Source organism: Budorcas taxicolor, chromosome 11 (assembly GCF_023091745.1).
Source record: "Budorcas taxicolor isolate Tak-1 chromosome 11, Takin1.1, whole genome shotgun sequence".
NCBI lineage: Eukaryota > Metazoa > Chordata > Mammalia > Artiodactyla > Bovidae > Budorcas > Budorcas taxicolor.
The window spans coordinates 154,799,944-154,814,663 of record NC_068920.1 but is presented as its reverse complement, the minus strand read 5'-3'; the positions used below and the strand labels follow the sequence as shown (position 1 = coordinate 154,814,663).

Here is a 14,720-nt window from a genome sequence, read left to right as displayed (position 1 = left end):
TCCAGTATTAGTTTCACATATACAACATAGTGAGTGATTCAATATTTTTGTAGATTATACTCCATTTAAAATTACTGTAAAATACTGGTTATGTTCCCATAGTCTCCACTTTGAAGTGCTTATTTGGCTGATTTTCTTCCCATTGTATTTTCAGGTAGACTAACACAGGTTAAGAACACTGAATTAATAGCTTAAGAGTGCTAAATGTTTGTGAACCATCTGCTTTATGGTAGCTCACTAGTGAAAGAATACTGTAGATATAATGAATCTGAAATTTCAGTGAGGCATCTAGCAGTCATTCATGGTATCATGTATAAGATAGAGAAATGCAGGCCAGACTAGGGTGTCTGGCTAATTAACAGACAGAACTAGTTGAACAACTGTTTCCAGTTGGTTAATTTGCTTAAGTCACGTTGAGAAGAGGCTCCAACAACTTGCCTGAGGCCACTTTCTGTTGAATATTGTTTTAAAGTTAGGAATGAATATTATCTAGTATTAACCATACAAGGTAAAAAGGAGGAGGGTAAAATAACTAATATACCAGGTGGCCAGATCCCCAGAGTTCCACAGACCAGAATGATACATGGAATTTCTTACATAAAGATAAAATTGATCAAAGACAAATGTAAAGTCCAACTCTTGGGTTCAAGAAATCCTGCTTTTCTCAGGAAAGGACTATGAAAGACGTATATTAATGGTATACTTGATACATACTTCAGGATTTAGATTTCTGTAAACCAGATGTGAATTAAGTATAGGGGGACCGGAAATACAGTAGTCTCAGAAGTTTTTGAATTCTGATTTCAGTTTCACTCCTGGCTATCTATAACCAATTAAATTTCCTTACCTCTTTAAGCCGGGCTGCCCTTGTGGCTCAGCTGGTAAATAATCCACCTGCAATGCGAGAGACCTGTGTTCGGCCCTGGGTTGGGAAGATCCCCTGGAGAAGAAAAAGGCTACCCACTACAATATTCCGGCCTGGAGAATGCCATGGACTATATAGTCCATGGGGTCGCAGAGTCGGACATGACTGAATGACTTTCATTCACTCACTCACTCACCTCTTTAAGCTTCATTTTTCCCATTATAAAATGTGTATCATTTTTATAGCATTATATCATCAATAATTATAAAATTGTAAGTGTTTACTGGTGTTTGCTGATTGATAGCTGCAGATATATAAGACTAATTGAGCCTTAAATTAAGGAGAACAAACCATTCAGTTCTGGTTACTTGGTTTTATGAGAAATTTTGATACTATATGATTAAGACTAAGAAATAAAAGAATTCAGTTAGGAACTCCATTTATCTTTAAGTGAATGATTGGTTTATGAATTAGGCTAGGTTATACATACATTTTTTGCCCGCAAGCACATGACTCAAGGCAATGAGGAAGGCTTCCGGTTAACAGACTTTGGCTCAATGTAAAGTAAAACTTTTGAACCATTAAAACCATCTAAAATGGAATGAATGGAATGAAGTACCTTATTGAGCCGCTGGAGATGTGCAAGTAGAGTATGGGGTAACTAACCCCTTGTCTAGGAATATCATAGAGGGAATGCATGCCTCAGGTCAACTTGTTCAAGACAACTTGAAAGGCCCCTTCTAACTCCAAGATTCCTGGCTATATGAAGATAATGATACCTCTCACAGTCATTATGATGAATAAATAGTACATGTAAAAACTTCTTGAACATTGCATGGTATACAACCGAATTTTTTTTTCCCATATATACTAAAAATAATCCTTGCCCTGGTCTTGGTACAGGTGAGATAAGGAATGTAAACATGCTTTAAATACCCTTCAAGTCCTTTATAAGAATAGGAGTTGCAAAAACCTATCTGACATCTGGCCAAGAACCATTTAGGGACATTTTGCTTATGTTTATTCATTTACAAAGTAAAACATTGGCTTTTTAGCTTTTGTGGATTTGTTTTTCAAGAGGAGAAAGGCCTGACTTACTTGCATAGACTGAATAAATTTGACTTGCTTTGGCCACAGAGTATGTTAGTTAGGTGCATAGACTTTGGGGATCCCAGCCCTAGCTCTCTTTCTTACTGGCTGGGTGACTGTTGAAAAGTGATATCACCTCATGAGCTTCATGAGTTTCTTCACCTGTAAAGTAGGGTACCTCATTTAGGTTTGTGGTGGTGATTCAGCACAATAACATGTGTTACGTGCTTGGCCGAGAGCCTACACCCAAGTGCTCAGTTAACAATAGCTTCTTCTGTTATTGCCCGCTTCCCTGGTGGCTCAGACCATGAAGAATCTGCCCACAATGCCGGAGACCCAGGTTCAGACCCTTTGTTGGGAAGATCCCCTGGAGAAGGAAATGGCTATCCACTCCAGTATTCTTGCCTGGAGAATTCTATGGACAGAGGGGCCTGGTGAGCTATAGTCCATGGGCTCAGACAGGACTGAGGAAGTAACACTCACTCTTCTGTTGTTATGATCTTTCCCAACGTGCTGTGAGAGAGATTTGCCAAATGCTTCTTTGAAGGGCTACGAGTTTGATTGGAAGACGGCCTTTCTCTTTTATGTTTGAGAAGCTTCCGTCTGAGTTGGTTTCCTAGTCTGTGGCATAGACAAGGGTTTATAGAAGCAAAACATGGCAATAAGAAAAGCTATGACCAGAGAAAGCAGTCAGAGGACCCCAAGAGAATCTAGTCACTGCACCCATCAGTGGAGAAATATCTCCCTCTAGTCTTTGATGTCAGTGTGGCCTTTTTAACGCTTATGAAAAGAACAAGCATGTTACAAGACATGAGCAGATTCTTAAAAGGTCTGTCTTTGATTGTTCTGGGGGCCCTTTGCTCCTGGATCCATCCAGATGCTGCACAGAATGCCTGCAAGTGCTTTATGAAGATATTATTGATCTCCAGTCCTGAGACTGGCAGATTAAGCTCAGCCACTTCCTAAATGGACTAGTTAACTTTTTTGGAGATCTCTAAATGTATTCATTTACAAAATAATGATAACAATTGTACTCATCTTTGGGATTATGAGAATTACATGACACGACACAAAGAAAGCACACTGCCTAGTTGTAGGTGTTCAGTGAAGTCATATCCATGAGGTGTAGTTCTTACAGATATTGATTAATTATAACCATTTTAAAGTCTATTCTCGCAGAGTTCTTGTATATATTTTAATGTATGCATATAATAGAATATTGACAACTTTAAAATTAGAAAATTTAGATTCTCCATAGCCAATCATGATTTCCTGACAGTATTCCATGGCCTATTTCTAAGCCCCCTCAGCAGCTCAAGCCCAGCACTCTTAAGAGGTTTTTATCTCAAAAAAAAAAAGAGGTTTCATCTCACAGACAGTGCTGTGGTCATGCCATTCATTGGCCTATTTGGCCTTGCCTGGTTTAGTTTTTTAATTTGCTATTGTAACTTTGCTCTGATGTTTTCCTTGAGCTTACTTTGCATTTTTTAAAGGAAAAGAAAAGGAATGCTTATTATTCCAGGAACACTTTATAGGAAATCTTAGAGAAGTTTCTTTTAGCTGCAAATAATATAAACACATTTAAGTTAGCTTAAGGAAGGATTGTGTTATAGAAACTGATATTCCCATGTTTATCAATTTGACCCAAGTTAGGAAGTGAATGCAGGTCTCAGAAAGACTTAGAAAGGTCTATAACTAGGAACTGTTCAAAAAACCTAGGCAATTCCCCTTTTTGTATGTCTTTCCCTATTTCCCTAGCTGTGTAGTCTCATATGTCTGCTTTTCTCTGCATACCAGCTATTTGCTGTGTGACTCTGAGCAAGAATCTTAATAGATCTGTGTCCTTGTATGAAAAAAAAATGTATTAGTTTCCTTTGTTGCTGTTAAAAATTACCAGAAACTGGGTGGCTTAAAATGACAAAAATTTATTCTTTCACAGTTCTAGAAGCCAGAAATCCAGAGTCAGTAAGCTGAAATGAAGGTGTGGGCAGAGCCACACTTCCTTTAGAGGTTCTGAGGGAAAATCCATTCTTTGCCTCTCTGAGCTTGTAGTGGCTGCTGGTTAGTCCTTGGCTTCTGGCCAGCGTTTCCCTCCGTCTTCACATCACCTTCCCCTGTACACGTGTGTGCGTTCCTGCATGTGCGCGTCCTCTGCTATCTGTATCAAGTCTCCCTCTAGTCTCTCTTATAAAAACGTATGTGATAGGCGTAGAGAAGACACATGTGGTTGGAGGGTAGGGGAAGAATGGATTGGGTATTTGAGATTAGCAGATGCAAACTACTACATATAGAATGGGTAAACAAGGTCCTACTGCACAACACAAGGAACTATGTTCAGTATCTGACAAATCACAGTAGAAAAGAATATGAAAGAGTGTACATCTGTATAACTGAATCACTTTGCTGTACAGCAGAAATTAACACAAAATTGATCAACTATACTTCAATAAAATAAATTTTAAAAAACCATGTGGGGACTTCCTGGTGATGCAGTGGTTAAGACTCTGCACTTTCAGTTCAAGGGATGCGGATTTGATCCCTGGTTGGGGAATGAAGATTCCACATGCCTTGTGCAGGAAAAAAAAACAAAAAAAGTAATTGCAAGTAGGGCCCACTTTTATAATCTGCCCTTAGTGTGATCATATCTGCAAAGACTTTTTTTTCTTATAACATTTACAGGTTCCAGGTATTAGGACCTGATACCTTTGAATGGCCTTTATCTAGCCTACTACAAATGGGGATCATAAAGACGTATCTCAAATTTGGCAAATAATAAAGGCTGTGTAAATGCCAGCCTCCTTCTTTCTCTATATCTATGCCCTTCTTTAACATTCCCTTCACATACTTTTCTGGAATGTTACTATCACTTTAAGTGTGAACCTGTTTGGATGATAATGAAAATAATAGCTATCTGGTAGCTCAGAGGTTAAAGCGTCTGCCTGGAATGCAGGAGACCAGGGTTCGATCCCTGGGTCGGGAAGATCCCCTGGAGAAGGAAATGGCAACCCACTCCAGTACTCTTGCCTGGAGAATCCCATGGAGGAAGGAGCCTGGTAGGCTACAGTCCATGGGGTCGCAAAGAGTCGGACACGACTGAGCGACTTCTCTTCTCTTCATTAACTGTCTATGGTAGCGCAGGCACCATATACTGTGCTTGAGTATTTTATATAATATAAACTCAATATATATAAATATATATGCGAGTATTTTATTAAAATGCACAGTGTTTTATAAAATAACTGTGCTTTAGTATTTTATCTGTGTTATATAGATGACAGTAAAATCCCCATTTTACAGATGAGAGAAACAGCTCAGAGTTAATTTGCCCAAGTTCACCTACCTGCTAAGTGCCGGAACTAGGGTACAACTAAGGATCTTTAATTTTGAGGGCTGTGTCCTTATACCTTGCTTATTACTGAGTGCAGTTCAAATCTCTGGTCTTCTGCCTTGGCCTCTGATCAGAATCTTTCCAGGAGGTTTCTTTTTTTCTGTTTTTTGTTTTAATTGAGGTATAGTTGAGCATGGAAGCGTCTTCACTGGTTAATGATTATAACTGTCATTTATTGGGCGTATACCATATGCTGGACACTTAGGTACATGATAAGTAATCCTTACCACCTTCCTACAGGGTAGAAGTGGTAGGCTACCACTAAAGAAAGTAAGGGAGAGGGAGAAGCCTTCCACATTTCTGATTTGGATACTCTTAAGTGATGATGAAACTCAGAGAACATGAGTTCTTTTTTCAGTTAGGCTTTGTTTGTGGAATCTACAGGTAGATGAAGGAGTCTGTTCCTACAGCAAGATGCCACCTCTGCCAGTTAGCCTGGAGAAGGTTATGTTCAGGATCTACCCAGGGTTGCTTCTTTCAGAACTGCAGGCTTAAAGTCATCATTTCCACTATGTTCTAACTTTCACGTGTTCAGTTTCTGTTCCAGATGATCGCGCTGAACAACGAACCTGTCTTATTTGTGGCGACCGCGCCACAGGCTTACACTATGGAATCATCTCCTGTGAGGGCTGCAAAGGGTTTTTCAAGCGGAGCATTTGCAACAAGCGGGTATACCGGTGCAGTCGTGACAAGAACTGTGTCATGTCTCGGAAGCAGAGGAACAGGTGCCAGTACTGCCGCCTGCTCAAATGCCTCCAGATGGGGATGAACCGGAAGGGTAAGTGGTGCTTGCAGCTCTACTGCCCACCCTTTACCCATCATTTTATCTTCAGTGTCAGCTAGTAAGCCTTGGAGTTAGACGTTTCCTATGCCTACACTATATACTAGGCATTGTACTGTGTATGTACTCATAATCTGCCTACAAGGATCTCCCAGATTAGGTGGGTAAAAGACTGATGAGGCATTAAGGATCCTATGAAAAGGAATGCACAGGCTCCATGTGGCAAGACCCCAATCAACAATCAGGCGCTAATAACTAGGATTAATATACTCCACTAGTTTTTTCAGGGCATAATGAAAAGAAGTAGGAATTTTATATGAAAAGACAAGAAGGCTGTAGGTCCCCTGAATGTGTTATCATTCTGTTTGGTAGAATCATGGCATACTCAGGTTAGACATGTCCAGAAATCTGCATCCAAGTTGGTGAAGAATTGGGGATTTATTGGCAAGTTTTCCAAGAGCCACTAGCCTAAAATGGCACAAATAAACCAATATTCTAAGGAAGTTGGCCTGGAGGGCAGCTTTGAAGAATGAATTGGGCTGATGGAAGCAGAAAAACCACCTAGAAAGTCTTTAGAAGTGTCCAAAAGAAAGGGAAGGGGAAGTGATGGCATGGATGGGAAGATGTAGGAGAAGCTCACCTCGTAGGAATTGGTGACATACTGAGTATTTGGCCTTACTAGAAATTGAAACTGAAGATTCAAATTAATAGTAAATTAATTAATAAAGAGTGGGGCAAAATGTTGACCTTTGTAGGTGCTAAATTTGAAGTACCTGAGAAGGACACCCATAGATGTCCACTAAGGAAGTTGGATATATAAATTGGATTGGAACTGAGGTGACAAGCCCTGCCTACCAGTAGAAGTTTGTGGAGCTGTTGGCATAGAGGTAGTAAAGTTTTGTTAGTGGGTAGAAATCACCCAGAGAGAGAACTTGGATACAGAAGAGAGAGCCAGTGTCAGAACTCTAGGAGTATCCTCATGGAGGGTGGAGAGTGGTGCAATGTAGTTCAGTAAAAGAGCCCAGACTCAGGAGGCAGAGGTTGGTGACAGACTAGATCTGTGACCTTGGACAGTTTGTTTTATGTCTCTAATGCTCAATAATCTTTACCTTTATAATGATATGATAAAACTTTCAGAGCTCTCTAGAGGGTTAAATATGACAGTGTATATAAAATACTCAGCAAGGTATTCGGAGCTCATAGTAGTAGTATGGGGTGGGGATTAGTCAGATTTAATGAATTGTTCAACTTTTGGTTTTGTAGATACACTCAGATATCCTTCAGACTGGTTTTTTAAATTGTGTATGTTTTTAAAATTGTAAACTTGCCTATTACGAAGAAAGGTGAGAGATACGGGCTTCCCAGGTGGCTCAGTGGTGAAGAATTCACTGGCTAATGCAGGAAATGCTGGTCCATGGGGTCCTTCCTCTCCCTGAAAATCCTCTCCTGTCCCCACTGTCAGTTTACTCCTATAGAAATTCCCCAATACCAAACAAGTAATGTCTTGAAAAGAGAGTCTGGTCATTCATCTGTCTCATATTTATCTAATTTGATTTTGGTCTCTAGTTTTCTCATCTTCCTTTGTTGCTGTCATTGAGAGAGAGAGTGGGACTGTTAGTCGCTCAGTCACGTCCACCTCTTCGCAACCCCATGGACTATAGCCCGCCAGGCTCCTCTGTAGGATTTCCCAGGCAAGAATACTGGAGTGGGTTGCCATACTCTTCTCCAGGGGATCTTCCTGACCTAGGGATTGAACCTGAGTCTCCTACATTGTAGGCAGATTCTTTATCATCTGAGCCACCAGGGAAGCCATGCCTTCATTGAGTTTTATCAGAGCATGTTTATGGGTTGCCTTCTTGACTGTTTTCTTTTCTTTTCTTTTTTTTTTTTTTCTTGACTGTTTTCTGATGAACCATCCTGTTTATTCAGTGTGTTAAGATTCTGAGGCTTCCAGCCAAATTTGCCTGTTTCAGAGAAGAAGAAGCTTACCCACAGAAATCGTCTAACCATATCTAGGAGAAAATGACACAGGAGGTGTGAGGGATGTAAAGCTGCCTTCCTAGGTTTATTTGCATGCCAAGCAGGCAGGCTCAGTTGCACAGTGAAGGCTTTGTCTCAGAGAGAAACCCTGCCATCTACTGGTTGGTGCTGAGAAAGCAGAATTAAAATTGCAGTTGCCATTGGAGTATTTTGGCGGCAATAGAACTATGGTGTTTGACACATAATTTTATGTATCTTGTCAAAACCTATAGAACTGAACACCGCAAAAAAAGTGAATTTTACTGCATATAATTTTTCTGAGCAACCATTATTGAAGGGGGAGGAAATAAACTGTAGGCTATGGCAAATAAATCTAACTAGTAATAAAAATAAATCACAAAGGCTCATTGAAAAGAATGAAGAAGAAAAGAGCTAGCCTTGGGAAATAGCATTTTGACTGTATACTATTAAAATTAAAGACAAAAAGAACTGTATACAAACAAAGCACTCTGATTTATAAATTTGATTCTCTCAAGGTTATGGTTTAGGAATTCTTTCACTACTTTGTTTGTATACTAGGGTTGAACACATAAGTAAATACATTGTTGATAATGAGAGTTGAGTTTCTCACAACAGGGAAAGAAGTTATAAATCAGGAAAGAGGAAGGCTAGAATGAAACCTCTGATGCTAGATTAGACTCAGAGGTTGTTGTAACATGGATTCATGTTTAGATAGATTAAAAAAAATAGTTATGTATGTAGATACATGAATTTTATATATATACATATATTGCCTGACTCTAAGCATTGTGAAGGGCTAGAAGCAGTTACAACCCCAAGAGTAATGAGCACACCTAGTATCCACGCCTTGGTTTCTTAATATCAGTAAAAGGAATCAGGACTCCCTGGAGAACTGGTTGACTTTAGGACTGAGGCAGGGAATATATAAGATGAGTCTGGAGCATCTTGTGGTGCCAAAAAGTTAGAATGTGCTATAGATATAGATATATGTTAGTTTATAATCCAAAGAATAAAATATCCATGAGTTCATACTGATAAAACGTATTGAGTAAATAGAGGAATGATGGTTCTTCCTTACTGAAGAATGCTAATTAGTAAGTGTAGAGAAAATAAGAGAGATGGACAGTCACCATTAGAGCACCACAGTAGTTGCTATAGGCAAGATCTGCTGATGGATGCTAAAATTAGAGGCTGTAGATTTAAACAGAATCAGAGTATTTAGAAGTCTCAGAATATTTAGTAATTACAAAGAGAAAAATAGTACTTTTCAGTAGAGAATTCTGACAGATATCCTTTAGCCAAGAGATCAAGAGTAACATGAATGTGTTTACATGGACATCATGTATCCCCAGTATGATCACTAAGAGCACACGTGCACATGTACACACACAGAGATGGAGAGGTTCATTCCCCAAAGCCCAAATCGAGCAATATTCTTCAAAATAACTGGCATTCTACAAAAGTCTCCAAAAGTGTCAAGGTCATAAAAGATAAAGACTTACGAAGCTGTCACAGACTGGAGGAGACTCTGGAAGCATGACAACTACATGCATTGTGAGATCCTGGGTTTGATTCTGAAACAGGAAAAGGATATTAGTAGAACTAAGAAAATCTGAATAAAGTCTTTGGTGAATAGTGTTGTGCCAAAGTTAATTTTCTAGTTCTGATGAATGGTCTGTGGCTATGTAAGCTTAGTTTACAGAAGTGACAGCTGGGTGAGGAGTATGTGGAAATTCTCTATTATTCTCTATTATTTTTACCATTGTTCTATAAATCTAAACTTGGCCTCAAATTTTAAAGATTAACTATTAAAAAATACAGCTGCCATGTGTACCCTCAGTCTCTGTCCCCCATCTTTGACACAGATATCTTTTCAGAACTCAGAATTGGCTGGTCAGGAAATTAATTAACAAGTCAATGAGGGAGATTTAAATAATGGTGGGAAGTAGAGGCTGGATCCTTTCTTTTCATCCCCACTACTACCTGAGTGCCCCCAATACACATTTTCCTCACACATCTTGCAGTCTTTAGGTAAAGTCAGGAGTCCTCAGAATAATTTTCAAGACTCCTCTGGCATCCCTTTCCTCCCCTCCATATAGGGGGAAGAATTATATGCTCTTCCCACATATGCAGTTCTCTTAAGAACTCAAGGATGTTTCATGTTTTGGCAGCTTTGCACATTTGGTTTTATCTTCCTGGAATATTCTACCCCCTTTTTCTTCACCTGACTTATTCACTCAGTTTTTATTTGTAACATCTTCTAAGAAGCCTTCTTTGACACTACCTCCCACTCACCTGATGACCTTCTTGAACTTCTGTAACCCATTTTTGCCCTTTGCATAGTAAGGATCACCTTGTGCTCTTTGTCTGTTCTCCCCGTTACTGAGTGATCCTTTCAAGGGTTGTGACCAAGTCTTACTTTTCTCTTACATCCCTTTTGGTGTAGGATGCTTCCTGGTTTGATGAATTGAGTGTGGTTGGTCAGGGATAGGGGAGACCGGATAGGAAGTTGGGTGAGGGGAATATTGTTAAAATCATTAGAGGCAAGAGGAAACTACACTGAGCCGCATGGGAAATTCATATCAGTTAAGTAGTTTTGTGGAAATATAAAATTCCCTTAGCTTTGTTGTCTCATAACTTGCTAGATAACTAGTTCAAAAGTCCTCCAAGTCAACCTTCTTGGAGGAGGTTGGTGTTTGTAGGACATTGTGAGATAGTGATGCTGTGGCATTGCCATGTCACTGGACCAGGAGAAACATGGAGTACTATGAGGGAGAGAAAATATTTGAGCAGAAATCGTGAAGGAAAAGAAGCTCAAACTCCTTAGAAACTTAAAGAGCTTTGTAAAAATGACTCCTGCTTCGGTCACTCTTCCTTAATGTGTATTATTAACTATTTGAGAGTAAGTTGAAGGTTCATTCCCCTTCGCTTCTCACATAATTACAGCACTGTTATCAAAATCAGGAGATGTAACATGACATAATACTATTAATATGAAATTAAAAGATGCTTGCTCTTTGGAAGAAAAGCTATGACATATCTGCACAGTGTGTTAAAAAGCAGAGCCATCACTTGCTGACAAGTCATCCCTATAGTCAAAGCTATGGTTTTTTTAGTAGTCATGTATGGATATGAGAGTTGAACCATAAAGAAGGCTGAGCACTGAAGAATTGATGCCTTGGAACTGTGGTGCTGGAGAAGACTCTTTGAGAGTCCCTTGGACTGCAAGGAGATCAATCCAGTCCATCCTAAAGGAAATCAACCCTAAATTTTCACTGAAAGAACTGGTGCTAAAATCGAAGCTCCAATACTTTGGGCACCTGCTGTGAAGAGCCAACTCATTGGAAAAGACCCCAATGTTGGAAAAGATTGAGAGCAAGAGGAGAAGGGAGCGACAGATAGTTGGATGGTATCACTAACTCAATGGATGTAAGTTTGAGCAAACTCAGGGAGATAGTGAAGGACAGGGAAGCCTGGCATGCTGCAGTTCATGGTGTCGCAGAGAGTCGGGAATGACTTAGCAACTGAACAACAACAACAACAATACTATTGTTTAATTGCCCGACCTATCTAAGTTTCACTAGTTATCCCAATGTCCCTTGTAGCAATTTCTATTTTCTAATCCAGGAGCCAGTGCAAAATCACACACTGTATTTAGTTCATAGGTCTCTTTAATCACCTTTAGTCTGAAGTGGTTCCTTATTCTTTTCTCATCTAAAATCATTTATTCTCTAGACTGTCCCTTAGTTTGGGTTTGTCAGTTTTCTCACAGTTAGGTTGCTCTTGATGCAGTTTTGGTGAGAATGCCACAAATGCAGTGTTGTGTCCTTTTAGTACATCCTGTCAGGAGTGCATGATGGGCTTCCCTGGTGGCTCATTGTTAAAGAATCCACCTGCCAGTACAGGAGACAGAAGTTTGATCCCTGATCCAGGAGGATCCCACATGCCACAGAGCAACGAAGCTCCTGTGCTGCAGCTATTGAGCCTGTGCTCAGAAAAAGCCTGTGCAGCATGACCCAGCACAGCCGAAATTAAATAATATAAATTGAAAAATTAAAAAGAGTACATGGTATACGTTTGTCCTATTATTGGTCATGTTACCTTGGACCACTTAGTTCAGGTGGTCTCACTTGGGTAAGGTGATGTCATCAGATTTTCCACTATAAAGTTTCTTGCTGAATAGAGGCAACAATATGTGCAGAGGCAAAACTGTGTTGTAAAACAGCATGGCATATTCAGGAACTAACAGTTCTCTGTAGGTACAGTGTAACATTTATGGCATAAGATGAGAATGGAGAGTCCCAGAAGAACCAGATCCCAGAGAATCTTGAATGCCAAGCCAGGGAACTTGAATTTAATTAACCCATAGACCGCAATGAACCCAGTGGATTTTGAGCAGGGATTTGATGTAGTTAGCTTTGTGTCTGTCTTTCTGGTTTCTGGGTTTGGTTGGCTGCTAACGCCTAACCAGGTGAGGAATGCATTCTAGAGCAGGAAAAATATTTGTGCTTCTTTTGAGCAGATAGAAGAACCATAGCTGATGCCATTCTCTTAGGTTTAGATGAGAGGTGCAGCAGAACTCTTTCTGTGATCCTACCCAAAAGCCCTTTGTTTTGTTGTTTTAAGTAAGTTCACTACCAGAAAGATTCAGCCCTGCTGAAAACTTGCTCTTAACTCAATGTAGCATCAAGGAACAAGTACAGCTTTAGAATAAGAAGACCTAAATTGAAATCCCTGCTCTATCAGTTCTTAACTGAGTAACTGTGAACCAGTCCCTTTTTGTTTAAACTGCACAGGATATTAACGTATACTTTGTGTGTGTGTGTGCGTGCGTGCATGCACTGCTGTTTATTTTTTAATTAATTAATTTATTTTAATTGGAGGATAATTGCTTTACAATATTGAGATGGTTTTCGCCATATAGCAACATGAATTGGCCACAGGTATACACGTGTGTCCCTCCCATCCTGACCCCTCCTACCTCCCTTCCCACCTCCCTCCCCACCCCATCCTTCTGGGTTGTCCCAGAGCACCAGCTTTGGGTGCCCTGCTTCATGCATCGAACTTAACACTGTCCATCTATTTTACATACGGTATTGTACATGTTTCAGTGCTATTCTCTTAAATCATCCCACCCTCGCCTTCTCCCACTGAGTCCAAAAGTCTGTTCTTTATATCTGTAGCAAAGGAGATACAGATGTAAAAAACACACTTCTAATATATACTTTTTAAGGTTGTCATGAGGATCAATAGATCTGAGTATGATATAAGTTTTAAAGTATGAGCCAAATTTTTGTTTTAACAGAGGCACTATGACACATAATGTTGTTGCCCACACTTCAGGCAGTTTCATGCCATTTTAGCAAATGTTACCATCTCTGATTAAACCAGTACTATTGTTTATTTTATGTTCTTTAAATTATCTTTTTAAAAAAATCAAAGTGAATTTTCAAGTAGTTTTTAGCACTTCAGTGAATGGAAAATCAGTATTTTTTCTAATGCACATTAGGATAAGTGTATAATTAAGACATTATCTATGCACAACCTAAAATTATGTTTCTCCAGTGGGATGCACACACATTTTGGGAAATTATAGTGGTGGAAAGAAAGTTGGTCTTAACCTGATAGCCTGGGCTCCAAATCTTTATTCTAATATTTAGTTACTATCACCCAAAGGAGAATGTTTTTCTGAGCATTAGAGTTATTTGTTCAGTGGGAGTGATAATACTAATAATACTTTACTCATGGGTTAACTTTACACATGACAACACCTAACATGTATATGAGTTTCTTACTCCAGGTGGGGTTGAGGGACAACACAAGTTTTTAAATAACAGAGCAAGAAATTGGTAAGATGTAAATCTTTTAAATTTATGGCACTTTAAACAAGAAGGAAAGCATGTTGAATTCCTTCCTCACCTCCAAGACATTGAGAGTGAAACATCAAGTGAGAAATACTCAGTGTTATACCTGCCAATGATAGATTTTTGTTCTGTACCTGTGAGCTGAAGCAAAGGTATGTGTGAGATATCAGTATTGGAAATAGAAGTGTCTAAAGATTGTCACTGGCCCTGAAACAGCAGCAAAGGAATTTTAAGATGTTTAGAACTTGAAATTAGGTTAAAAGAGAACAACCATCATGTCTCTAGGTAATATATATCTAGCTGTATATGTTTCTTGCCCCCAATTCACAGTAGCCTTTTAAAATAGACTGTTACCTCCTACTTCGTAAGTGGAAAGTAGTCACTCAATCGTATCTAACTCTTTGCAACCCCATGGACTGCAGCCCACCAAGCTCCTCTGTCTATGGGATTTCCCAGGCAAGAATACTGGAGTGGGGTTGCCATTTCCTTCTCCAGGGGATCTTCCCAACCCAGGGATCAAACCCAGGGCTCCTCCATGGCAGGCAGATTCTTTGCCTTCTGACCCACCAGGAAATGCCAAGTCCTATTCTTGGAGCTTTAGCTAAATTATGTATAACCCTCACAGTTCCCCATAAGACAGGTTCTAATATTCCTCTTTGTTTTTCTGTAAAACTGAAATTCAGAGAGATGAAGAAACTTGTTTGTAATTACTCAGACCTGGCAAAAACAGGA

The 14,720-nt window shown here is 39.5% G+C and overlaps 1 protein-coding gene across 1 annotated transcript in view; it reads left to right on the top strand.

The window, feature by feature from the left end:
* The window catches only part of NR6A1 (nuclear receptor subfamily 6 group A member 1), a 212,964-nt gene that overhangs the window by 174,012 nt on the left and 24,232 nt on the right, over nucleotides 1-14,720 (top strand). The window contains exon 5 of the mRNA XM_052648702.1: nucleotides 5,890-6,120. Coding sequence (XP_052504662.1) covers nucleotides 5,890-6,120 — 231 coding nt within the window. The remainder of the gene's footprint in view (nucleotides 1-5,889; nucleotides 6,121-14,720) is intronic.